The 23,273-nt window shown below is 25.4% G+C and overlaps 9 protein-coding genes across 17 annotated transcripts; 5 read left to right on the forward strand and 4 right to left on the reverse strand.

Moving 5' to 3' along the window:
• The first annotated feature begins 33 nt into the window (after positions 1–33).
• Positions 34–3,007, forward strand: Mrgn1 (Mahogunin ring finger 1). 2 transcript variants are annotated; one of them, XM_035863310.2, is made up of 9 exons: positions 34–362; positions 592–710; positions 786–1,051; positions 1,173–1,314; positions 1,403–1,606; positions 1,685–1,927; positions 1,997–2,157; positions 2,247–2,514; positions 2,648–3,007. In XM_035863310.2, the coding sequence occupies exons 1-9, from the start codon at positions 275–277 to the stop codon at positions 2,825–2,827; spliced, it is 1,671 nt and encodes a 556-aa protein (XP_035719203.1). In that variant the 5' UTR covers positions 34–274; the 3' UTR covers positions 2,828–3,007. The 2 variants fall into 2 exon arrangements, with proteins under 2 accessions (XP_035719203.1, XP_035719205.1); XM_035863312.2 differs by having other exon boundaries at positions 2,657–3,007.
• A 159-nt stretch (positions 3,008–3,166) lies between these two features.
• Positions 3,167–4,445, reverse strand: RpL10 (ribosomal protein L10). 2 transcript variants are annotated; one of them, XM_035863314.2, is made up of 4 exons: positions 4,333–4,445; positions 4,157–4,191; positions 3,651–3,956; positions 3,167–3,542 (listed from the first exon to the last, which is right to left on the reverse strand). In XM_035863314.2, exons 2-4 carry the CDS (start codon positions 4,177–4,179, stop codon positions 3,212–3,214), a joined length of 660 nt encoding a protein of 219 aa, XP_035719207.1. In that variant the 5' UTR covers positions 4,180–4,191; positions 4,333–4,445; the 3' UTR covers positions 3,167–3,211. The 2 variants fall into 2 exon arrangements, with proteins under 2 accessions (XP_035719207.1, XP_035719209.1); XM_035863316.2 differs by having other exon boundaries at positions 4,341–4,406.
• Positions 4,446–4,516: 71 nt separating this feature from the next.
• MED9 (mediator complex subunit 9) lies at positions 4,517–5,906 on the forward strand. 3 transcript variants are annotated; one of them, XM_035863318.2, is made up of 4 exons: positions 4,517–4,658; positions 4,774–4,864; positions 5,247–5,352; positions 5,616–5,906. In XM_035863318.2, exons 2-4 carry the CDS (start codon positions 4,794–4,796, stop codon positions 5,754–5,756), a joined length of 318 nt encoding a protein of 105 aa, XP_035719211.1. In that variant the 5' UTR covers positions 4,517–4,658; positions 4,774–4,793; the 3' UTR covers positions 5,757–5,906. The 3 variants fall into 3 exon arrangements, with proteins under 3 accessions (XP_035719211.1, XP_035719210.1, XP_085514386.1); XM_035863317.2 differs by having other exon boundaries at positions 4,550–4,864; XM_085658260.1 differs by having other exon boundaries at positions 4,550–4,864; positions 5,247–5,366; positions 5,616–5,782.
• A 1,236-nt stretch (positions 5,907–7,142) lies between these two features.
• Positions 7,143–11,609, reverse strand: GTPBP1 (GTP-binding protein 1). 2 transcript variants are annotated; one of them, XM_035863187.2, is made up of 11 exons: positions 11,471–11,609; positions 10,440–10,944; positions 10,251–10,362; positions 9,957–10,137; positions 9,659–9,837; positions 9,434–9,586; positions 9,124–9,373; positions 8,856–9,000; positions 8,410–8,728; positions 8,025–8,299; positions 7,143–7,938 (listed from the first exon to the last, which is right to left on the reverse strand). In XM_035863187.2, the coding sequence occupies exons 2-11, from the start codon at positions 10,539–10,541 to the stop codon at positions 7,756–7,758; spliced, it is 1,899 nt and encodes a 632-aa protein (XP_035719080.1). In that variant the 5' UTR covers positions 10,542–10,944; positions 11,471–11,609; the 3' UTR covers positions 7,143–7,755. The 2 variants fall into 2 exon arrangements, with proteins under 2 accessions (XP_035719080.1, XP_035719081.1); XM_035863188.2 differs by having other exon boundaries at positions 7,146–7,938; positions 10,440–10,534; positions 11,471–11,603.
• Positions 11,536–14,275, forward strand: Josd (Josephin domain containing). 2 transcript variants are annotated; one of them, XM_035863192.2, is made up of 6 exons: positions 11,536–11,672; positions 12,183–12,364; positions 12,437–12,494; positions 12,570–12,651; positions 12,755–12,935; positions 13,046–14,275. In XM_035863192.2, the coding sequence occupies exons 2-6, from the start codon at positions 12,311–12,313 to the stop codon at positions 13,301–13,303; spliced, it is 633 nt and encodes a 210-aa protein (XP_035719085.1). In that variant the 5' UTR covers positions 11,536–11,672; positions 12,183–12,310; the 3' UTR covers positions 13,304–14,275. The 2 variants fall into 2 exon arrangements, with proteins under 2 accessions (XP_035719085.1, XP_085514166.1); XM_085658040.1 differs by having other exon boundaries at positions 12,437–12,651; positions 13,046–14,270.
• A 437-nt stretch (positions 14,276–14,712) lies between these two features.
• Positions 14,713–16,880, reverse strand: LOC118440325 (putative cytosolic Fe-S cluster assembly factor AGAP009023). Its single transcript, XM_035863189.2, has 7 exons — positions 16,812–16,880; positions 16,604–16,699; positions 16,347–16,502; positions 15,987–16,257; positions 15,663–15,911; positions 15,211–15,588; positions 14,713–15,142 (listed from the first exon to the last, which is right to left on the reverse strand). Exons 1-7 carry the CDS (start codon positions 16,875–16,877, stop codon positions 14,901–14,903), a joined length of 1,458 nt encoding a protein of 485 aa, XP_035719082.1. The 5' UTR covers positions 16,878–16,880; the 3' UTR covers positions 14,713–14,900.
• A 162-nt stretch (positions 16,881–17,042) lies between these two features.
• LOC118440327 (dynein axonemal light chain 4) lies at positions 17,043–17,879 on the forward strand. Its single transcript, XM_035863193.2, has 2 exons — positions 17,043–17,204; positions 17,436–17,879. Exons 1-2 carry the CDS (start codon positions 17,145–17,147, stop codon positions 17,682–17,684), a joined length of 309 nt encoding a protein of 102 aa, XP_035719086.2. The 5' UTR covers positions 17,043–17,144; the 3' UTR covers positions 17,685–17,879.
• A 1,060-nt stretch (positions 17,880–18,939) lies between these two features.
• Positions 18,940–19,327, reverse strand: LOC118440405 (dynein axonemal light chain 4-like). The gene is made up of 2 exons (XM_085658291.1): positions 19,262–19,327; positions 18,940–19,200 (listed from the first exon to the last, which is right to left on the reverse strand). The coding sequence occupies exons 1-2, from the start codon at positions 19,325–19,327 to the stop codon at positions 18,940–18,942; spliced, it is 327 nt and encodes a 108-aa protein (XP_085514417.1).
• Positions 19,328–19,930: 603 nt separating this feature from the next.
• On the forward strand, positions 19,931–23,023 carry LOC118440449 (regulator of microtubule dynamics protein 1). 3 transcript variants are annotated; one of them, XM_035863478.2, is made up of 8 exons: positions 19,931–20,149; positions 20,280–20,387; positions 20,762–20,851; positions 20,928–21,119; positions 21,208–21,396; positions 21,662–21,882; positions 21,969–22,207; positions 22,311–23,022. In XM_035863478.2, the coding sequence occupies exons 4-8, from the start codon at positions 20,932–20,934 to the stop codon at positions 22,572–22,574; spliced, it is 1,101 nt and encodes a 366-aa protein (XP_035719371.1). In that variant the 5' UTR covers positions 19,931–20,149; positions 20,280–20,387; positions 20,762–20,851; positions 20,928–20,931; the 3' UTR covers positions 22,575–23,022. The 3 variants fall into 3 exon arrangements, with proteins under 3 accessions (XP_035719371.1, XP_035719370.1, XP_085514167.1); XM_035863477.2 differs by having other exon boundaries at positions 20,292–20,387; XM_085658041.1 differs by lacking the exons at positions 19,931–20,149; positions 20,280–20,387 and adding an exon at positions 20,439–20,474 and having other exon boundaries at positions 22,311–23,023.
• Positions 23,024–23,273: the final 250 nt, after the last annotated feature.

A 23,273-nucleotide genomic window follows, 5' to 3' on the forward strand; every position in this document is an offset into this window, starting at 1 on the left:
CGTTTCTTTACCTCATCTTTTATCTATGGAGAATGATCTAGATTTTGTTAAGATTTATCCACAGAGAAACTGTCTGTCAATTCTGTGGTATAGAATTTTTCGTTTGACAATATGAAACTACAAATCGAATAACTGTATTTTGATTAAATACTATCAAAAACTTAAAAATTACAACGTTTTATAAATTATTGGAATTTAAATAATATTTCAAATTTAGTATCACTTAATATTACCGCGAATTTCTATTTGTTTGACAGCATCATATAATAAAATAATGGGATCATTAACAAGCAGACAAAATGCTGGTGTAGAAGAAGTTGATATTGTTTCAAACCACGCATATAAATATCCTCCACGTTCTGGTTAGTATAATATACATGTTCTTTGTCTTTCTACTAACGATTAAGTATTACTAAAATAAAATACAATGAAATTATATAGAGTATATATTTACATAGAGTATTTATTTATTATTGATTTTATGAGATTATTTATTTATATATACCTTACGCAAAACAGTTATCAATCATTTATTTATGATTTAATAGATAAATTTATATATAATATAATTATAAATTATCTTTATATTAGGAAGCTATTTTGGTAGTCATTTTATTATGGGTGGTGAAAGGTTCGATACTCCACAACCAGAAGCATACCTCTTTGGAGAAAATGCAGATTTAAATTTCTTAGGCAGTCGACCGACACCTGTATGAAGAATTAAATTTATTTCATAGAAATTATTAACAATTAACAATATATCAAGTAAAAGATATATGTTACAGTTCCCATATCCTCCACCACAAACAAATGATCCTACAAAAACCTTAAAAAGTTTAGTAAATATAAGAAAAGAATCATTAAGATTAGTACGAAATGTGGATCAAACTTCAACGTCTTCTCAGTGTCATAATGTAAAACGTTACGGTGATAGTGATGGTGACAAAAAACCAAATCGTTTCAATATTGAATTTACTTTTGATTGTGATGTAAGGTGTGCTATCACAATATATTATTTTTGTACAGAAGAAGTTACAACAAAAGGGGTTACGTATGTATTATTTTATATATATCAAAAGAATATATGTTCAACTTTTTATATGATAGAAAGTGGATATAATATTAATAATGATTTAAAATCATATATAACAAAATATCTTTATGATTTATAGATATGTACCAAGAGATCCTTCTATGAATTCTGAAACATATCATTATAAAAAGGGTGCTAATCAATTGTTCTCTCAAACATCTCATATATTTGATCCAAGTCTTTATAATGAAGAAGATTTAATATACAATGCAGATAGAGAAGTATGTATTACAAATGTAATGTTTTAAAATACAAAAAAGTTATTTCACATTTTATTTGTTTTATGATCTTTTATGCTTACATTAACAGATTATTCCAATAGCAATCTATTGTATAGCAGAAGAAGGATCAGATGAACCAAAACAGTCTCACACAACTATTGCTGTAGTTGAAAAACATTCAGATGGAACATATGTATTAAAAGCACTTAAGCAAAAACTTTATGTAGATGGACTTTGTTATTTGTTGCAAGAAATTTATGGAATTGAAAATAAAAACACTGAAAGCGCAAAGGTAATAAATACATTGATATCTGTCTATTAATTAGAGGTATTCTGCTCATTTTTATCATCAGAAAATATTATTGTACAGCAACAAGGCAGTGATGAAGATACGGATGATAATGGTTCTGAATGTGTAATTTGTATGTGTGATGTACGTGATACCTTAATTTTACCATGTCGACATTTGTGTTTGTGCAATGGCTGTGCAGATTCCCTTCGGTATCAAGCAAATAATTGTCCCATATGTCGTGCTCCATTTCGAGCTCTTTTACAAATTAAAGCACTTCAAAAAGCAACTGGAACTATTATATCCAATCCACCAATACCCGAGGTAATATTATGTTTTTTACAAGCCATATAACTTTTAATAAGATACAAATGAATGTTTTTAAACTTCTAGGGTAGTTGCGAGAATATTCCAGCAGGTTACGAAGCAGTATCGCTTATAGAAGCTTTAAATGGTCCATATACACCAAGAACTGCTGTTCTTGCACCTGAATCTCCTGATACACCAGATACAGATACAGCAAGTGCTATTCAGGCTGCAGAAGCATTGAATAGGTATATTTAGATGCGTCAATCTATATTTAAAAAATGATATAATACAAAATTTATTAGCAGTTTATTCAATTGAAAATATTATTTTGCAGATCAGCCGAACGTACACCCATTTCAAAGCATTTGTCTTCAAAGGATGTAGATATGAGTGCTAGAACTAGTGGCACTCCATGTCCCACTCCAGAATTTAGAATGTCAGTTCTTCTTGCAAGGGATGAAAATTCAGGATCACAAAAAGATCTACATACTCGATCTCCTGCAGTAAGAACTAAATCTGGGCATTCTCGTGATAAATCCGGTTTAAGATCACGTGATACTCTCAGATTAGTAAATGAAAAACAACCTGTTTCATTGTATGAAGTAAGTCTTACAACTGTAGAATTTTTTTATTCATTCATCATGCATATGATAATTTAAAGTCGGTTTTGCTTTTTATAGTGTCAGAATTGTATAGTAGGTAAAATTTTCTGTTTATGTCAAACATATACATTAGTATTTACAGGGCCAAGGGCAAGACGAAGATAGTGAAGCAGAAAAATTATCTCCACTGTTAGATGCAGCAACCAGTACTGAAGTTTTAGATGTTCATAATCACAGAATATGTGATGACATTGATGATGAGATACAAAATACTGAAAATGATGATAATGATATTACATGTCACTCTCATTAATTTATAGAATCTCGAATTTCTGCAGGATATAATTATTTTTAAACACATTTGTGCATTATGCTCTCTTTAGAAATCATCATATTTTATTATGTATATATTGTAATTTATTTATCATTTTATTAGATACTATTTCAAAGTATTTTAGTTTAGTTATTGATCGATCGTTGTAAATATATAACTTTATGTAAATCAGTATTTTAAAATAATGTATCATTAAATAAAACTGTTCTTTTTTTTAATTACTAAAAACGGTGTTTATAATTTTTTGTTGTTTAAAATTTCGCAACTTCATTATAATATATGTTTCATTAGATTCATGGGTGAAATTATTACAATAAGAAATCTTCTCTCTTTTTTATTTAAATTGAATTCCAAAAATCTTATTTACGCTGTAGCAAGAACTTTCCTGAATTTTTTCCATTCTTCAAGAGGTCCATGCTCAGGTAAATATTTAACATTACAACCATCTGGAGCAAGACGACCAAATGCTTTTAATTCTTCATACACAGCACGGTCATATTTAGTAAAACCCCATTTCTTAGATACATAAATCTTCTGACGACCAGGAAACTTGAACTTTGCACGACGTAATGCTTCAATTACAGCAGCCTTATGCCGATCTGACGAACGCACACTCATAATAGGTTGTCCAATATGTACTCTAGCTACAGTACCTTGAGGTTTACCAAAAGCTCCTCTCATTCCAGTTTGGAGCCTATAAAGATTTTTTTTTCTTTGTATAATTTAACTTCTATATAAACTTTGATTAAAAATTATAATTCAGCAAAATAAATATTTAACTGTATAAATGAAATTTATTTACCTATCAGCTCCAGCACATGATAACATTTTATTAATACGGATGACATGGAAAGGATGAAGCCTCATACGAATATGAAACTGATCTTTACCAGCATTCTTAACCATGTATTTATTGGCACAGATTCTACCTGCTTCAAGTGCCTCTGAACTAAGCTGTTCATATTCATCAGACACTAAATGTACACATAATGGAAAATCCTCGACAGAAGCTTTCTTCTTTCCAAGATCAAAAATACGGATTTTTGGATCTGGTACACCACGACAAAATCTTGATTTAGGATAAGGTTTGTTTTTACAATATCGATAACTGAAACAGAATATAATATTATTTATAATATATTTAAAAAATATTTTTTTTTTTAGAAAAACTGTACACATAATACGCTATATATTAATTCCAATCTTATTTCTAAATCATCTTATTTATTTTATTAATAAATTACATTAAAGATAAATTATGCTTTTATTAACAAAAATATGTTACAATGTCTATAAATTATTACATACCATCTAGCTGGTCGGCGCCCCATTTTCGTCTTTAACTATAAAAATAAAATACAAAATATTAAAATATTTCATATAAATATATATCAAATAAGCTTACATAAAAATTAATTGTAAAATATATAATATATTCAACGATGCCACTTGATTATTCCCAATAAGTAATAACACAATCTTACCGACGTACAATGTGGCTAAACAAGAAAGACGGAAGAACACCTTTATGTCATGAATATTCCTCCAGAAAGCTTCGTGAAGTTGGTTGTAACCAAAGAATCGATTAATGTGTCAGTTTTCATGAAAGCGTTATTCTCTAGACCCAATAGATTTCAACCAATAGTTAATAGATATCGATAATTTGAAATTCCAAGACTTTACCATTTTCTCTTTCTTTGCGTTGTATTGTCAATTTTGTTAGATCAGCTTCTAGAAAAATTTGATTCATTTATTAAAGGGATGTCAGAGTAAGATCATAATTCAAAGGAGTGTCGATACAATTAATCCTGTAATTATTGTGTTTCATATATTGTGATTGTACATATATGAAATATGAAAAATTCAAGAGTACTATCATATAAAATGTAAATTTTTATGTTTTTATTATATCATGGAAACTTCAGAGTTAACAGAAGAAAGTCCTATGAGAAGTTCATTTACAGTTGATGATTTAGATATTGAGATACTACCACTTATTTATGATATATTAAGAAGGTATGTATTTTAGTTACTGCGCGGGTTGTCAGTTTCGTAGTAGCTACGTAAGCGTGTTGTATATCCGAATATTATTTATATATGTATATTTAAGTAAGTTGAAATAATTTTACATGAGATTTGTTACATATAAATTAATTATTTAATTTGTATTATTATGCTACCAGTGATCAAATATTTCGCATAATACTTATAAGTTACTTTTAAATAAATTTTATTAGAGGTTATGGGAAATGCACTGAAAAATATTTAACCACAATATAGTTACTTGTTGGTTAATTTTAAAACTCAGTGACAATATATTTTTATATAAGTCGGTTTATTATTTCATATATAATTATTATTTTATTTCAATTTACAATGACTATTTTATTCCCTCCAGTGTGGAGAAAGATCCTCATGATACAACTCAAAAAGCAAAAGAATCACAAGATACTAGTCATAAAATATTAGAATTACAAAAAAAATTGGATTCTGCAAGAGCTCAGGTAATAAATACTTTGTAAGTGTATCTTGTTTTACTCTATAAAGATTTTCTAGTCTTGCAGTGCATGTCTATATATTATATCTATTTTTAAACAAAAATTTATGTATATACATTTATTGTCTTGATTGCAATATTCAAATGGGATAGATAGTTCTTAAATATAAAGAACTTATCCTAAATGATTAGTCTATATAAAATTAATTCCTTTAGAGATATTATTAAAAACATATTTTCTTTTTTAAGAGAAAGTCTTTTGTCTTCTAGATTAAACGGTTACCAGGAATAGAATATAGTAAAGAAGAACAGTTACAAAAACTTGAAACACTTCGTAAGCAGCTTCGGCTCAAGCGTGAACTTTTATTGAAATATCGTAATATGTGTACATTTGAAGTACCCAAGATATAAATATATAGATTTTTACTATAGCAAATCGTTTTTAAGAAAACTACTCAACATGGGTTTTATACGTTTTCTTATGCGATACTTAATGAATAATGAGCAATTAATCAATAAATTAGCAGATTCTAAACCAATTAGACAAGGTGCCAAATTAGTGGTTTATTTATTTTCACAAACAGGAAAAGTAAATAGTGCATATAAATTAAAATCTCCATCAGAAGCTTTAAAAATATTAAAAAATTTAGCAAATAATATAAAAAATGAACTAAAACAAGTTAAAGAATCCAAAAAGAAATAAATATATGATTACATGTATACTTCTTATAGGAACTTAATAGCATTTAATGATAATGTCTATTTCTAAAGATAGTAAAATTATTATCATTGACATAAAAAAAAATTCTTGTCAATGATATAGTTCAGTAATTTCCATGTAGTCTTGATTAATAAATATATTTGATTATAATAAATGAAAAAATTTGTTTATTGTTGTTATAAAACGAGTTCTATAGCAGATACAAAGACAGTACCATTGCCTTAATAAGGTAAATATTTATACATATAATAAAAAAAAATTCCGCGATTTTATATTTGAAAGTGAGTAATATTATAAAAGTTTTGAATGAAAAATTGAATGAAGAAAGGATAAAACAAATAACAAAAATCTAATAAAATAAAATAAATTATAAAGAATATTTTATGTATTTACGAATAAAAAAAGATAAGATAAATAATAAAAACGTAATAAAATAAATTAAATTATAAAGAGTATTTTACGTATTTGTTATTTTTAATTAAATAAATTTACAAGTTATCCTCTCTATAATTTTTAATTTATATTTCGAATTTTTCTATTAAACTTTATTTATTTGTATTTATTAAATTATAAGATTTATGAAAGTACAGGTTATTATTTTTTCAATAATTCTATGATAATAATCTTTATTTTAATAGCTTCTGTTTTCATCAAGAGATCACTTTGGTAGTAAGGTCAGTTTGATAGAAATTTTGTAACAAAGAAAAAATATTGAATTTTTCAATAAATTATTTGGTCCATTTTTTCATCATTATTTGCTATGTCAAAATAACATTAAAATTTAAAAATATATTGAAATGCACTTTAGCATTCAATGTGCTTTTACATACAAGCATGTCTTCCATTATTTTCGATTTTAGTTATTTTTAATATCATCTTAAAATAAAATCATAATTTATGTATATAATAATCTATTAAATTAAAAAAAAATATAGTTCAGTTTGTAAATACTAAATACTGAAGTTTTAAATAGCACTATTTAGCAATCACATTTATATATGCAAAAATATAAATAAAGAATGTGTAATTCTAAGTTAATATTTATTTTTATTTTAATGGCAAAATACAAGCAAGATGTCGATTTATTCGTATAATTCAAACTTGAATTTTAATATTATAAAATTCCTTTCTTTCACATTGATTGTCTTTCCAATCTTCTTTTTGAAGATTACAATTATACATTTCATATAAATAATAATTTGAATAAAAATTACATATATAATCAAAATAATATTTAATCTGCAAAAAGCATTTTGTTTTCACTGAAAATAATATTGTAAATATTTCAATAGAATTTGTGCAATAGTGCAGACATGCTTGTGGCGATTTAAATTTGGTAAATAGTTATAACAAAGGCAATCTTTAATTTAAAAAGTAAAAATTTAGTAAATCTGTTATTTAGTTCGTACTTCTTGCTATGAAAATTAACTTTCAATTTTAAATTTATATTTTATTTTCTTTTATTTATTTATTTTTTTTTTTACTAGTTTAAAGTAGTCTTAAGAAATAATTTGCTTTTTTTCTTTTCTTTTTTTTTCTTTTTTTATAAGAAAGAAAGACTTCAAAACAGTAATCTTGCTTCAAACTATATAAACATTATCGAGAAATGTTTATCTAAAAAATCAATCTATTCTAAAACATTAAAGATTTCCTCTAAATCAATATATATACTTTGTATATAAATATATCTTATATTTTTGTGGGAGGGTTTTGCTCTGACAAAGGTTGTATACTAGCATTGATAAGATTATGAGATCTACCTCTTCGACCTCTACCTTTTTTACTTTGTGTTGTGCCAGATTTTTGTGGCATATTTTCTTGTTTTGCATTCTGATATTCAAATGCTGAACTCGTTTCATTTAATTCTTGTGACTGAAAGCAAAAAAATTATAATGAAAAGAATGGCCATAAATGTTACACTCCAATATTTATCTATGCTTTTGCAGTCGTAATCTTACTTGATTGAGAGAAGAATTATTCAATCTGCCTTGTGATTTATTTGGTTTGTTAATTCTGAATATTTGTGTGCTCATAGTATTAGAGTGAGGAATAAGGTTTGATACATTTCCTACTGCTTTAGTTCGACCTTCTCTGAAAACTATTCGTTGACCACGTTTTATATATTCAGGATGTTTTATAAATCTGAAGTGTACCAATGCTTTATCTCCTGTTCTTAAGCAATCCTGAGACATTGAGATAATAGAAGCAGTTTGTCTTATACTGCCACAGTGAACTATAACATATAATGAAATAAGAAATATTGACACAATTTCATAAATGCAAAATAAAATAGCTATTCCTGTTATGAATATTATACAAAGTAATATAAAAATAATAATTTACCCATTGCTTGATATCGAGAACTGATCGTTGTAGGATGATGTAATACCAAGATTTCACCTTCAAATTCCCAACAAGCTTGTGGATTTAAAGCTGGTGCAACCATCACCATCCCTTTTCTAATTTGTGATCTTTTTATCTTTTTCAAAGCAAAACTCGCTGTTTGACCTCCTCTTACTTCACGAACTGGCATTCTTTTTCTATGGATACTTTTTACAGTAATAGGTATAAAATGTCCTAAAGGATCAGGCCCCAATAATAAAGTATCATTTAATTTTATTACACCTTTCAAAGTTGTACCTGACACTACAGTACCAACGCCCTAAGGATTACAGAAATTGTGTTAGAAAAGAGTAAATGTATATTAAATTAATATTATTTAAAAATATTTCAAATTTTTTAATGAGAATAATAAAAGAAATTATTTTTAATACTTCTTAGGAACTTACTGGTACAGAATAAGTATCATCAATTTGAAATTCTGCTGGTTCATCATCATGACTAGTTATTCTAGCAGTCAAAAGATTTAAAAACATTTTTAGAAGATCTAAATTTTCTCCACTCACATTAGATACTTGGAAAATGGGACATAATCTGTATTATAAAAAAAGTAAAAATATTGACATTTCTTATATTCTTTAATACAAATTAAGATGTAAAAATACCATTTATAATTTATTGTAATAGGTTTCTGTAACTTATATTAAATTTACTAACCGTTCTGATACAAAATTAGTTGCACTAACAACAACATCATCTGGAGTTTTTACTATGACTGGAACTTTTCTACAGCCAGGTGATTTTAGTATTTTTATAAGCAATTTTAAATTTTCTTGTAATACATTTGGTGGACACATATCAATTTTTGTAACTACTACAAATACAGGTACCGAAAGAGCCAAAGCCAATCCTAAATGTTCTTTAGTCATTCCAACAATACCAGCATTTGCTCCAACCATTAACATACCTTAAATACAAAATAGTTTTAATAAGGAAACATTGAACTAATTATACTAACGAAACTTACCGAAATCTGGAGCATGTCCAGTCATTCCAAACACAGTTGTTTTGAGATACCTTTCATGTCCAGCAAGATCAATAAACGTTATAACTTTAGATGATTTCTCACAAATTTTTACCCAATCTAAAGAACCATGTTCTGGTTTATTAACAACATTTCCTGAAATGCAAATACATTGTCATATGATCATTTTGAAACACAAATGATAAAAAAATTAATTTTAATACATACCAACACTATCAAATCCAAGTATATCATTTCCGACAGAGCTGGTTCGTCCTGTTTCAGCTTCATGCTTGTGACGAAATAATTTTTGACGAGCTAAACCTCTTCCATTGTCTAATTCTCCATGTGTTAATACTCCTAAAAGTGTTGATTTTCCTGCATCCACATTGCCAACAACAGCAACTCTAAAAGATTTCATTAAAAGAAAACATATTTTTAACATTTTTAGTAGTATTTCATTAAATTTTACAATAAAATTAATTCTTTTTTAATAGATTATTATTTAAATTAATATTTTAGAAACCTAATTTCTAGAAAGTCTTGCAGATCCAGTCGCCTTCGTACAAGGTATTGTCCTGTTAAACCATGATCTACTTTACTTTGACGTAGAAGTACACAATCAGCTTCTAATGTAGCAGCAAGTGATTGTAAAGTGGCTACTGATGCTTCATATTCATCTTCTTTTAATCCATCCTCTGAACCATCTACAAACATGATGAAATAGTGATGTAATATACGTCAATGTGTTCATTATTTAACTTTTTATTACAATTTTCTATAGCTCGATAAAGAAAATAAGTATTTCATAGATATATACCTTCTGCAATACCAATATCAAATATTGTTTCACTTCCACCATCATGAATTCTTTCTTTTAGTCTTTTAAGTAGTAGCTCATATTGATCCTCCGATGGACTAACTAATACATTCTATAATTTAAAACAATTTATTTTTTAGAAAGTTTATATTTGCTAACTATAAATTTTGTAAGATTTGAATGATATACCTTTCCTCTGATACTTGAATAATCTATCATAGTTGTAGATGCATGTTCCTTCTCCGAAGGTTGCGCAAGAGTAGACGTTATAATTGAAGCAGAACCTGACATTTTTTAGGAATGATCGATTTACTATGAATTAATAATAAATTGATTTTATATTTATCAATTTAGATATATTCAGTTTTGAAATTGTTTCATGTACACATATACATATCAATCATTTTCCAATATTTAAATCCAAATCTTCTTCTATAGATTATTAATTTAGATCTATGCATAACTGATATACACAAAAATTTTTGATTCTATCAGCACTTGATATATATCAATTATATAACATTGTATTATTTTTTAAATGTATTATATTTAAAATTTTCAAGAAGTTAAAAATTTATTGAAATATTTTTTCAATACAAAGTAATCAATCTTTTTTTAATCAGGATATTTCATTTCACATTAAAAATTTTTATCAGTAAGATAAATCCAATTGTTATTTTTCTTCAACTTGTACCTGTACAAATTAATAAATAAGTATTATTAATGTTTGAAAAAATTTTCACAGTAATTTTAAAATAAATATAGCTTCTTGTACAAAATTATCATTTAATTAAACTAATAAAAAATATAACTTTAATAACTATTAATATTGATATAAAATTTATATTATAATAGTATTTTTATATATAATGTTATTTTGTGCAAATAATTTTAATAATTTTTTCTACTTCTTATATTATAGAAAGTTACATTTTTATAATGTTTAAATAATTATTTCCAATTATTTTATATTTGAACATTTATTTTATGTAAACGTAAAATGATTAGATATGATTATAATTAGTAAAAATATTTGCAGGATACAATTTTACAATAAATGACTGATGAAACATATGAAGGAGAACATATTGTAGGTTCAACAATGGAACTTTATGCATTAATAGTCACATATCAGTAATTGAAATATATGTTTATAATTGAAATCAACTTGAATTTAATTGGATAATATTTATAAGTTACAAACAACATTGAATACCTACACTAATTCATTTTAAATGTGGATTTAGAAGAAACCAAAGGAAACTGACATGTTGACACTTGCAAAGTTACGAAATGAGTTGTCAATGATTGCGTGATACTACACTTTAAACTTCAGATGCACAATGTTAAAGTAAAAAATCAGCGCCTTTCTATGATTATTTGTGTTAACACGAAGGTCAACAAAGCACTATTTTTCCAAAGGTAATTGTAAATTTTATTTATTATTTTCTTGATAAATACACAATTCCTAATAGATGTTCTGTTTGTAAATAGCAATGATTCGAATCATTAAATCGTTTAGAATCATATAAACTTTCTAGTGTACGACATTTTACAATTCAACATAAAGGAGCATTTTCAATGGATATCAATGTACCGAATGCCTTTTTCCATTTTTATTCTTTACTAATAAGAAAATTGAAATTATTTTAATATTATAATAAAGAAAAAAATATCAATAAATTTATATTACTTGAAATAAAAAAAGTACGTAATTCCATTATATACTTTACAATTATTGTACATGAGAGTGCGATGAAATTATATAACAAAAAAAGATTGGATCGTTCTCCGCGTCAACGAAGTTATCCAATCAGAAAAGAATATTATCACAATATTATGCGATCCGAATTATATATATCACTATTTAAAAGATACCCAATGAAAATAAACGAAGTATAATATTCTACCATATACGTAAATATTTTACAGAACTGTCAAATGCACAGAGGTTATAAATAAATAATCCATCAGTGATATTCAACTGATTAATTTTTCATTTATATTATAAAACTTAATAAAATTTCCTTGTGGTATATCAACGAAATTATGTAGTTACGATGGTGGCAAATACAGGAAGTGATATGACTGGATCTATTTACCATGAAAGACAAGTAAATAATATATTTTTTACATAACATTGGAAATAATTATTTAGTAATATCATCAATCATTTTCGATTACAGGTAAAAGAGCTTTGTGCTCTACATGCATTAAATAATTTATTTCAAGAACGAGGTTTTAGTAAGCAAGAATTAGATCAAATTTGTTATAGCTTAAGTCCTGCAGTGTGGATTAATCCTCACAAATCTTTATTAGGACTTGGAAATTATGACATTAATGTTATTATGGCTGCATTACAACGAAGAGGCCGTGAAGCAGTTTGGTTTGATAAACGCAAGTAAATATTGATTGCTGTAGTCTTTACTTAATATATTTTACTCTTTCAAAATCTTATTAATATTATTATGTTAATGATTCTATATAAATATCTACATTTACAGAGATCCAAAGTGTCTTTGCCTTGACAAAATTGAAGGTTTTATATTAAATGTTCCAACAGAATATAAATTGGGTTTTGTGTTACTCCCATTGAAAAGACGCCACTGGATTGCCTTGAAAAAAATTCATGGTGCCTTTTATAATTTAGATTCAAAGTTAGATACACCACAACTTATAGGAAAAGTGAGTTTTAAAAATTACATTTACTTATATAAAATATAAAATCATAAGAAATAAATGAAAGATCATATTTTTATATTTCTGAAAATTATGAAATTATTTATTTTATGCAGGATAATGAATTACTTATATATCTCAAGGACCAAATAGACAGTAAGGAAAAAGAATTATTTCTTGTTGTCTCTAGAGAAATAGATAATAATCAAGGATGGTTAATGGAACCATATGAAATTAAAGAAGATAATAATACTGATCATGATTCAATCAGGTATATTGAAGATGGTTATCCATCAGATATAGATGTAAAGAAATCAGAATCTAAAGAAATGAATGAAAATGAGGAATTAATATGTAATAAAAATACTAGATAATTTTTACTCAATATTAAAAGTGTGATATTATTGAGAAATATAATTTATGAAGGATGGAATTAAGGCAAATGATCAATGGATTTTTCAAACTATAAGGAAAATTATCAGAAGAAAAATTAGTTAGAGTTAATAAATGTTTTGCACAGAACTCTACAAGGTAGTAGTTCTGACTATATTTACACAAATATCTTAATACACTGAGACTGTTGAATATATAATTTGAATTTCTAACTAATAACACATGAGTATTATTAAAGCTTGTACGTGATGCACTTGATGAAAGTTCAAAAGAACTGTTTGTGCTAAAAATTTGAAATTTATGCTGCTCTTAAATTATGATTATATACAAAAAGTACTATATTTTTCCAAAGATGCATTAGAGGATTTTTGTTATTGATGAAAGATTATTTATTTATTTTTTGTTATCGTAAATGCTAAAATAAATATTTAATATTTATATTATTATTTATATTATATATATATTATTAGCTGACATTGTGTGTAGTTTTTAATTTTGCACATTTATACAAATAAATTATTTTCTATGTTATACAGATAGAGAAATGCAAGATTTTATGGATTAAAAATTGTCTTCATATAACTGAAATAATAGCATAGAATAAAATTTAAGCATTAACTAATCCTTTCATAACTATAATAAAAAATTATTCTACAGATGCCAAGATAATTGAATTGCATTTACTATAGTTTATTTTACATGGAAATTAATGTTTGATAAAAAGTAATTTATAACTATTGTATGTAAAAAAAGACCAAAATAACTATCTCAACTGATATCAAAATATAAATATATTTAAATTGCTTAAAAAAAGGGACAGTTTTTAAAATGTTGATAAAACCTTAGTTGTGAATTATATATGTTATATATGTTATTTATGTTAAATTACGATATTCGATATTTCATTTTTTTAAATATTTGATCTAGGTAAAAGTATGGCCTCATAAATAAATATATAATTATAATAAGTTATTAATAATTATTGTATATTTACATATTTTATGATTACATATTATTGAAATAATATAATTATTATTAATTTATAAATGTATATAATATTATGAAATCAGATGTGTTTAATGAAGACAATCTGTCCACTTCAAAAAGTGTGATTTTACTATTATGTAAATTCAATAAACAATCATATACCGACAATTTTTATATATACAAATACCAATGCTATAATAAATCTTTAGTTAATAAGAAAATTATTTTATATATTAAAATATGTTCTATAGAACATGTTCTATTCATTTAATAAATATTTATTAAATTATTGTCAAGTTCTAAAAATAAAATTCATTTAATTCGTTATTGGTTAGCAAACAACACAATAACATAATATTTAACAAAAAGTATAATATTGTATTAAATAATGTTTTCATCCTCTCTTATATCTTTGTGTACATTTTTTAATTTAAATTATTATATATGTATTTAACTATTGTAATTATCTATTATTATATATTAAGTGGAAGCAAAAAAGAGAATATATAATATTTCAATACATGTATTAATGAAAGTAACAGTTACATATACATATATACATATATAGTTTTTCTTTTGCAATAATATACATCACCATTTAATTGCAAGAGCTGTATTCATTTTTTCTATTGCATGATATTGTGTATGAAGATAAGCTGCAGCTTTATCTGTATTTTCTCCACCCAACCATGTTTTATATAATTTATGTACAGCTAGATTTTCTTCAGGTATACTCATTGATAAATCATGATACATAGCGTCAAGTTTTAATGCAAGTTCTCGAGGTTGAATATTATCTTGAGACCTTATTTGTGCACCACCATTTAAACATCCTAATATTTAAACGTATTAAAACATTTATTAAATGAATAAAACATTTCAGTTATAAATTACAACTTACCACAAGGACATGCCATAACTTCCACATAATCATAAGGACATTTTCCTCTTTTTAATTTTTGGACAAGGTTTTGTATATTCCTAAATCCATTTGCTATTGCAAATCTTAATAATACTTCTCCATTTTTTTCTAAAACTGCTTCTTGGAAATCAGGATTTCTCAGATGTTTAAATTCTAGTGTTACATCATTTTCATCAAATAAATGCTTTGCAGCATAATGAAAAATGAAATCAGCATAACCACCAGATCCAGATCCTTTATGACTCCATAAGTCATTATCTGTTTTGTCCCTACATAACCCAAAAGGTTGCTTAATTTCTCCATCTTCTATGTCACTCAAAGTTAAATGACTTTCATTCAGCATTTGCTCTAGTTCAACTAAAAATAAATTTGATATAAATAAGAATTATTATATATATATATATTATATATATGATATAAAAATGACATACTTGATGTAATAACACAATCCACATCTCTGGTACTCTTTTCATGATTATAAAAATCTTCTCGGGAGGCTTCTAATTTTTTATCATAACAAGGCATAACAGTAACATGATATACTTGTTCTGGTGAAAGACCCATATTTTCAGCTAAATGATACTTAACTAATGATCCCATAATTTGCTGTGGTGATTTTGTTATACTTATATATGGTAAAATAAAATGACCATGAGTCTTCTCAGCGTAACATACCCAACCTATAAACAAAATATTTTATCTTCCAAGAAAAATTATATTTGAAAAAAAGTCAAAGAGCTTAAAAAAAAGCATACCTGGACATGAAGATGCTAACATTGGTAATTGTTTTTCAGTGCCTTCTTTTGCAACTTTATAACGTTCAACAAACTCCTTTGCAGATTCTAGAAGTGCAAAATCATCAGCAATACTCATATCTAAAACTACATCTGCTCCTAACTTGTAAAAGTATCCAGCAAGCTTGTGTAAAGCTTGTTCTGGTTTTAATTCATAACGTTGCGCCATGGACAATATTGGTTGAATAGATAAACTTACTACTATAAATGTTGCACACCCATTTTTCTCATTCTATGAGAAAAAATAAAAAAAATTAACATTAAAAATACATTTGCAATACATAAATTGCTGCTAGTTTTACTATTTATAGAATTATTTACCTGTTGCTGTTCTACTTTCTCTTGAAAAACTCTTAAAAGATCCTCAGGACATTGTTGCGAAACTAATACGCTTTCAGCAGAAGTAATGCATCCACTACATGCTAAACAATCTGCTAACGTAATTTCAACTTTCTCCAATTTTTCTGGAATATTATTCTATAAGATATCAGGTATAGTAAATACATAAAGTTGTCTAATACATTTATAAATAATTATAAGTAATTATAATGAAATATTTATATTAAAAACAATTATACCTCTTTTAATGAATAATAAGTTCCATCTTCTTCAATTTTTATTTTGGCACCTGTTTTGCTTTTAGATGTTTTGATTTCAACTGGCTTTATGCATTCCTACAAAAATTTATATTGAACAATTTTTTTTTTTCTAAACAAATTAAATTTTCTAAAGATAGTAATAAAATTAAAATAAATATTTATTTTTCTTTTTTTATCGAACGTTTACCTGAGATGGAGTAATAAAATCATCTAAATTTGTAATTTGTAAAGTACCACTGAATCGTGATGCCATCTTCAAATATTTTATTATTATATGAATTCTTCACAATTCATTAATGAAAATATAAATAGCTAGCCTATAAAACTTAATATATCAGACGATAATCGAAGGAAATTTCAGACGTAAAAAGATAGGACCAAAACAATTTCCCCCTCCTACAATGACTTACTCTATTTATAAGCATGCGTACGCCTGGCAAATGGCAACCATTCTATTTCGTAACAAATCGGGTATCGTTCTATTTGGAGTTGTTTCTGAATGTATTAGATAATTTTCAAAATGACAGAAGTGAAAAAAGACGACGTTGTCAAAATTCTACACACTTATCCACTCTGCAGAGTGAGTAATGATCGTTCAATATGCAAAATATGCTGTTTATACGAAAAATAAAATTTAAGGCATTTGATCAATAAGTCAAACTTCTGCCTGGTACACAGGCAAGGTTTTTCATTTGTATATTTGTTTTCCTAAGAATTTTAATTTTTTTATTTTATTTCATAATTCTTGTATTATGTTAATTACATGCATAAAATGTTTATAACAAGTATGATAAAATACGTTTGTTCATAGAAATGCGATATGTCTGATGAGATGAAACAAGAAGCTATGGAATTATGCGTGACAGCTGCAGAAAAATATGCCGATAATTATGAGAGTGTTTCTCGAATGATCAAAGAAACGATGGATAAAAAATTTGGAGCTTCGTGGCATACGGTTGTCGGTGAAGGTTATGGATTTGAAATAACGTATCAATTAAAACATTTGTTATACATGTATTGTGCTGGTAATTTAGCAATATGTATTTGGAAATCAGCATAATTTTATTTATTCAAAAATTAGAGAAATCATTTTTTTGACATGTGATTAATATGTATGTACGATTTGTGAATTTTATGAATGCTAATAAGTTATATTAAAACTTATTTTTTCAAGTTGGATAAAGTTTAATATTTACAAAATGCATTAACAAAAATGCTATAATTATTCCAGTCTATACAATATACACGAAGTATTTTGAAAAACATTGATTTATATCTGATATAACAGATTTATAAAAATAAAAATACAATGAAAGTATAAAGTTATCATATAATACTTACAATTTATATTTACATATATATATATATATATATATATATATATATATATATATATAATTGTAGTTAAAATAGTAATTGGTTTTCTGTGTATATAATTATTAAGAAATATTTATAATGTTTCTACATTATATATGATACAAATATATTTATTTGTAATAAAAAGTGTTAAAAAATTTAAAATATAAAATTATGTTCACCAGCTTTCACTCGTAGCATATACGATTTCATCGATAGGTATAGACAAAATAAGAACTATAAGGGCAATAAGGAATACTATTTCGCTTATTTGTTATAGCTAATATTAAATATAGTCTACGATTCGGAGGTCAAAATTTAACTGTGTTTAAATATTAAATTGAAATTATTTTATATCTAAAGGGTATTACTAGTTATATAATGTTTCAACGAATATATACTATTGTTTAAATATTAGCTTAATGTACTTTGTGCACATTATACATTTGTGTATATTATATATTTTAAATAATTATAATATTTATTTCAAAGACAGGATTAGAAAATCTGAGTATCGATTTACGCAGTTAGACAAGGAAGCAATCGCCTACTTCACGAAAAGTAACCGCATACCCCTCTAGCATTCATATGAAAATCATTAATGGAGATAAAAACTTCTTTTCTTTTGCCGCGAAATTCAAAGGTTGCCGCTATTTTATCATTAAACTTTTTTATTACGATAAATGTCGAAAACTGCTTGAAAAAAGGATACGTTTTTTTCCGAATTTTTTTAAAAAGCTTTATTTTTATGTATAAACTATTCACGAAAAAACATCATTTCTGATACGATTTTTTTTCAAAGAAAATAAAGTTTTCTTAAAAGTTCGAAAACCTTCATTTTTTAAATAAAATCTTCTTTATTAAAATCGTCTTTATTACTTTTATTAAATACATCTCTCGTTGTTGGCGTAAACAATTATAAAATTAAAGGTGATGTACAGCTTTAATAGAAAATCATTTTATTTGTATTGGTTAACTGTTCTCCAAATGAGAATAGCAATATTCCCACCCGTGAACATATATAATAAACTATTTTCTTGATGGGTTATAGCACAAGCGTAAGATTCTCCAATAACTACTTGAAAAGGCGCGCCAAATCTTCTGTCCAAACTTTCTTTAATCATACGTGCCGCTTGCTCATAGTCATCGGCATATTTTTCCGCGGCAGTAGAACATGTTTCCATAGCTTCTTGTTTCATTTCATTCGGCATATCTGTAAACTGCAAACGTATTAAAAATTAAAAACTTTAAGGTACATACATTTTTTTTTCTAAATTTTACCTTGCATAAAGCATACGTATGAAATATAAATTGAGGTTCTTCTTTCTTAACTTCGCCTGCCGACATATTTTTCAATTTATAACAAGAATTTTTTTTTATTATATCAAAATATAATATATGATGTAAAATAAATATATATTTTAAATACAATGAAAGAGATTACAATTTCTATAATTGTACGCATAAATCTACGTATTTAAGTGAAAATTGTCGAAATTAATAGAAACTGTCAAAGTTTAAACTATCGAATACTTATAACATTAAAATGGCGCTGCTTGTCATTTTTGTAGATTTATTAATTAATAACTAATTGAATATCTGTGTTTATATTAAATATTATAAATAAAAAAATGAGTGCTACTTTTAACGTTTAATTACTATTCGTTTCTTTCAAATAAAATTAAATGTTTGAATAATTGAAAAATGTTTGAACAATGTTCATTCGCCATAATTTTTATTCTGAAAGAATAAATATCAAATAACCGATATTCTTGTGACATAATCAAATTTTAATCTAATACAATTGAGTGTATACGAGTAAAAGTTAATTTCAAAGACTGTATATGTGTATATATATACATGTATATATATATATATGTATATGTATGTGTATATATCTATTATTCGAGTCAAAAATATTGGGTATGGTACGTTTTCCAAAACAGAGCAGGACTGGTAGATTTCTGATAGTAATGTTTATAAAGAGGTAGTAAAACTATGAAGACAAATCTATGTTTCATATTATGTATGTGAATGTCGTATAATAGATAAATATATCGTTTAGTAAATTTAAATCTTGATAATATAAGCACATTGTCTATTATAATAAGAAAGAACACAAGTTTGATTTGGATATAATATTAATTTTGTGTAGTACGAATTTACATGGTAAGTTAATGTAACAATTTAAAAAAAAAATAACAGAATTCTATCCTTTTTATAATAATAACATAACAAGGAAATTAATAATTCTACATCATTTGAATAAATAATTGAATAATTTGTTTATTAATTGTAGCTTCTCTATCAGGTAATTATCTGTGAATAGTGGTTTGCCGACATTCGTGGACTTTAAACATTTATGGAGTATTTACTTGTGACAACTCAGCAAATATAAAAGCACGAAGTAATATCATAATTTTTTTAAATTCTGTAAATTTATATAGTATATATGTATTTTTTTTGTTTTTGCTAATACTAATATATTTCTGTGGTATTTATTTTTATTTTGTATTGATTTATATTGATAATAAACAATTTGAACTATAATTCAATATAATTTTTAATTACTTAAATTATTAATAAGAAATATATAGAGTATTAAAGAATATGTATATTTTATTAATCGATTAACTTTATTCATTTTTTTTTATAGACTATTTTGCTGCTTAAGTTTTATTTCCATTTTACTCAGCACAAGAAATGTTTTTGTTATTTTTATTTGTTGGTCTCACTTTTTAAAAATTTAAATTAGAAAAAATATAAATATATTCTTTGCAGTGCATACTACGGCTAATATACAAAAATTAAACAAGAAATTATTCGAGGTTGATGCAGATACATTAATTTTTCATCTGCTTATAAAACAAGGTATTATAATTTTTATAAATATTTTTTAGAAATTATTATAGAACTTATTAATGTAATATAATTCTTATTATTATAGAATAATGAGTAACTTGGAAAGCAGCACCCTAATTGCAGCTGCGATTGGAGTTACTGTTGGTGTTATTAGTGTGGCTGGTATGTTTCTCTATCAACAATTTATCGAGAAACGACAATACAAAGTACGGAATCATAACCTTGAACTTGTTAATCAAAGAATTGCTGAGCTGCAAGAAGAGTTAGAAGCGTTAAGGTAATATTTTTTATTATAGGAATTCAAAATCATACGAAAGAAACTAATATTATGTTTAATATTAATGATAAAATATAATTCTTTTTAGGCAGCAACAAAAAAGGAAAAAGAGATCAGCAGCTGCAAGTAGAAAACATACATTGAATTCTAACGATAGTACATATGTTTCAACTGAAAATGATGTAGATACATTTTCTACAGCAGGGACTGACATTGCTGATGATGAGTTTTTTGATTGTTCAGACACTGAAGATGCTACAGGCGATATTGAACTAAGGTTGGATATATATTAAAATTATTAGATAATTTCATCTTTAATAAATTTACATGAATTTATTCGCATTATTATGTGTTATGGAAAATCAATATATACTATAGTATAGAAACAATTTTATTATTAATTTAAATATTTTTTATTCGTTTTATTGAACTTACAAATATAGTCATTATACATAATTATATACAAACACACACACACACATATTATTAATAAAGATAAATGTCAATCATGAAAGGAAGAGATTATATATTTAGTGATACAGGGAATCAGAAACAATAAAACTATTGGAAGTAGAACTTATGAAAATTCGTGCACAAGAAAAAACAGAAGAACAGATTGAAGAAGACGTATATTATAAATTACAAGAATTAACCAAATTACATCCAAATAATGTAGACATAATATGGAGATTTGCTAATGCTTGTTATACTTATATAAATCATTTTTCTAACATAGAACATAAAAAGAAAATTATTAGCGAAGGTAATTCTGTAATTAATCGTAAACTATTAGTTTTAGGAATAAACAAATCTACCTTTAAAGACATTATGTACAATTTCATTTTTTAGGACTCGAAGCTTGCGAACAAATTATTAATGTAGAAAATGCAGATCTTCACAAGTGGTATGCTATTCTTATAGGTTTACATGGTGAATATCTGCCATTGGCAGAAAGAATAAAAAATGGATCTGTTTTCAAAAATCATGTAATGACAGCTTTAAAACTACGCCCAAAAGATTCTGATCTACATCATCTACTTGGTAGATTTAGATATGAAATATCTAATTTAACTTGGATTGAAAGAAAAGTGTGTTTTTACGTTATTAATTTGTTGATATTTTATGTTGATGTATTATATTTGTTCTTATAATATCATTAATCATTTTATTACAAAATTATATTTCAAACAGGTAGCAACAACATTCTTTTCTGAGCCTCCAAATGCCTCCTACGAAGAAGCAATCGAAAGCTTCGAACAAGCAGAAGAATTTGCAACTGAACCACATTTAGAAAATCGTTTATTTCTTAGTAAATCCTACATAGCTATAAGTAATTATGAAAAGGCTATTTATTGGTTAAATGAAATTTGTCAACAAACGGTCATAACTAAACAAGATCAGAATATACAATCTGAAGCAAAAAAACTATTGCAAGAATATTCAAGTTATCTTTGAAAAAAGAATTTGAAGTGTAGCGGCTTAATTTACATTTTCTAATAATATTTTATAATTTAATTATAAAACAATTAAATAAGATTTGATAATAATAACATTTTATAGTGGAAATTGTAAAAATCGAAATAATAATAGTATTATGGCTTTATTACTGAAACAAACAAAGCCGAATACTAAAAAAGTGAAAATTATCTTGCTGTAGAATATAGATGACAACATAGTAATAATGGATTGTAGGAAAAATGATCATATGATAATTCTGAGAAATGTAATACCCAATATGGTTTTTTTATATGATATTTAATACTTTAAAATATATATATATATGTGATATTAAAATATATATATTAATTTCTGAAATTCCATATGATTATTTTTTTTTCTTTATATAAGTTTTGCATCTTTATTATATAGGAAATCAAGATCTAAATTCTTTATATAGATTTATTAAATCAAACATTCATTTTATTACAACCATGCTAATATTTTCTAGTATCAAAATGTGTAAATTTACCTGTTATGTTTAATTGTGGGGTATATATTATAATACTTTAGTTTTTGTAGTTTTTGAATATATTTTTCATATTTATTAGATAAAGATCAATAATGTATATAATATATTTGATTTATACGAAGTAATAATTTTCTCTTGGATGAAATGATTTTGTCTTTTATTTTCTCCTTTTTTAATAACTTTTT

The sequence above is a fragment of the Vespa mandarinia genome, chromosome 7 (genome assembly GCF_050613455.1).
Source record: "Vespa mandarinia isolate Hongniang chromosome 7, ASM5061345v1, whole genome shotgun sequence".
Taxonomy (NCBI): domain Eukaryota; kingdom Metazoa; phylum Arthropoda; class Insecta; order Hymenoptera; family Vespidae; genus Vespa; species Vespa mandarinia.

What these genes read in the sequence shown, in the direction of transcription:
- LOC118440405 (XM_085658291.1), bottom strand. Translation starts at nt 19,327, where the DNA reads ATGTCGGCAGGCGAAGTTAAGAAAGAAGAACCTCAATTTATATTTCAT. An exon ending in ATACGTATGCTTTATGCAAG is followed by an intron (nt 19,201 to 19,261) that starts GTAAAATTTAGA and finishes ATACGTTTGCAG; the next exon opens with TTTACAGATATGCCGAATGA.
- LOC118440325 (XM_035863189.2), bottom strand. Translation starts at nt 16,877, where the DNA reads ATGGCATCACGATTCAGTGGTACTTTACAAATTACAAATTTAGATGAT. An exon ending in CTTATTATTCATTAAAAGAG is followed by an intron (nt 16,503 to 16,603) that starts GTATAATTGTTT and finishes GATATCTTATAG; the next exon opens with AATAATATTCCAGAAAAATT. An exon ending in AGAAAGTAGAACAGCAACAG is followed by an intron (nt 16,258 to 16,346) that starts GTAAATAATTCT and finishes TTTTTCTCATAG; the next exon opens with AATGAGAAAAATGGGTGTGC.
- RpL10 (XM_035863314.2), bottom strand. Translation starts at nt 4,179, where the DNA reads ATGGGGCGCCGACCAGCTAGATG. An exon ending in GGGCGCCGACCAGCTAGATG is followed by an intron (nt 3,957 to 4,156) that starts GTATGTAATAAT and finishes ATTCTGTTTCAG; the next exon opens with TTATCGATATTGTAAAAACA. An exon ending in TCATGTGCTGGAGCTGATAG is followed by an intron (nt 3,543 to 3,650) that starts GTAAATAAATTT and finishes AAATCTTTATAG; the next exon opens with GCTCCAAACTGGAATGAGAG.
- Mrgn1 (XM_035863310.2), top strand. Translation starts at nt 275, where the DNA reads ATGGGATCATTAACAAGCAGACAAAATGCTGGTGTAGAAGAAGTTGAT. An exon ending in AAAACACTGAAAGCGCAAAG is followed by an intron (nt 1,607 to 1,684) that starts GTAATAAATACA and finishes ATTATTGTACAG; the next exon opens with CAACAAGGCAGTGATGAAGA. An exon ending in CCAATCCACCAATACCCGAG is followed by an intron (nt 1,928 to 1,996) that starts GTAATATTATGT and finishes TTAAACTTCTAG; the next exon opens with GGTAGTTGCGAGAATATTCC.
- GTPBP1 (XM_035863187.2), bottom strand. Translation starts at nt 10,541, where the DNA reads ATGTCAGGTTCTGCTTCAATTATAACGTCTACTCTTGCGCAACCTTCG. An exon ending in TGGACATGCTCCAGATTTCG is followed by an intron (nt 9,374 to 9,433) that starts GTAAGTTTCGTT and finishes TTTGTATTTAAG; the next exon opens with GTATGTTAATGGTTGGAGCA. An exon ending in ACTAATTTTGTATCAGAACG is followed by an intron (nt 9,001 to 9,123) that starts GTTAGTAAATTT and finishes TTTATAATACAG; the next exon opens with ATTATGTCCCATTTTCCAAG.
- MED9 (XM_035863317.2), top strand. Translation starts at nt 4,761, where the DNA reads ATGGAAACTTCAGAGTTAACAGAAGAAAGTCCTATGAGAAGTTCATTT. An exon ending in ATTTATGATATATTAAGAAG is followed by an intron (nt 4,865 to 5,246) that starts GTATGTATTTTA and finishes TATTCCCTCCAG; the next exon opens with TGTGGAGAAAGATCCTCATG. An exon ending in TGGATTCTGCAAGAGCTCAG is followed by an intron (nt 5,353 to 5,615) that starts GTAATAAATACT and finishes TTTGTCTTCTAG; the next exon opens with ATTAAACGGTTACCAGGAAT.
- LOC118440327 (XM_035863193.2), top strand. Translation starts at nt 17,145, where the DNA reads ATGACAGAAGTGAAAAAAGACGACGTTGTCAAAATTCTACACACTTAT. An exon ending in ACACTTATCCACTCTGCAGA is followed by an intron (nt 17,205 to 17,435) that starts GTGAGTAATGAT and finishes GTTTGTTCATAG; the next exon opens with AAATGCGATATGTCTGATGA.
- Josd (XM_085658040.1), top strand. Translation starts at nt 12,311, where the DNA reads ATGGTGGCAAATACAGGAAGTGATATGACTGGATCTATTTACCATGAA. An exon ending in GTTTGGTTTGATAAACGCAA is followed by an intron (nt 12,652 to 12,754) that starts GTAAATATTGAT and finishes CTACATTTACAG; the next exon opens with AGATCCAAAGTGTCTTTGCC. An exon ending in CACCACAACTTATAGGAAAA is followed by an intron (nt 12,936 to 13,045) that starts GTGAGTTTTAAA and finishes TATTTTATGCAG; the next exon opens with GATAATGAATTACTTATATA.
- LOC118440449 (XM_035863478.2), top strand. Translation starts at nt 20,932, where the DNA reads ATGAGTAACTTGGAAAGCAGCACCCTAATTGCAGCTGCGATTGGAGTT. An exon ending in GAAGAGTTAGAAGCGTTAAG is followed by an intron (nt 21,120 to 21,207) that starts GTAATATTTTTT and finishes AATTCTTTTTAG; the next exon opens with GCAGCAACAAAAAAGGAAAA. An exon ending in AAAGAAAATTATTAGCGAAG is followed by an intron (nt 21,883 to 21,968) that starts GTAATTCTGTAA and finishes TTCATTTTTTAG; the next exon opens with GACTCGAAGCTTGCGAACAA.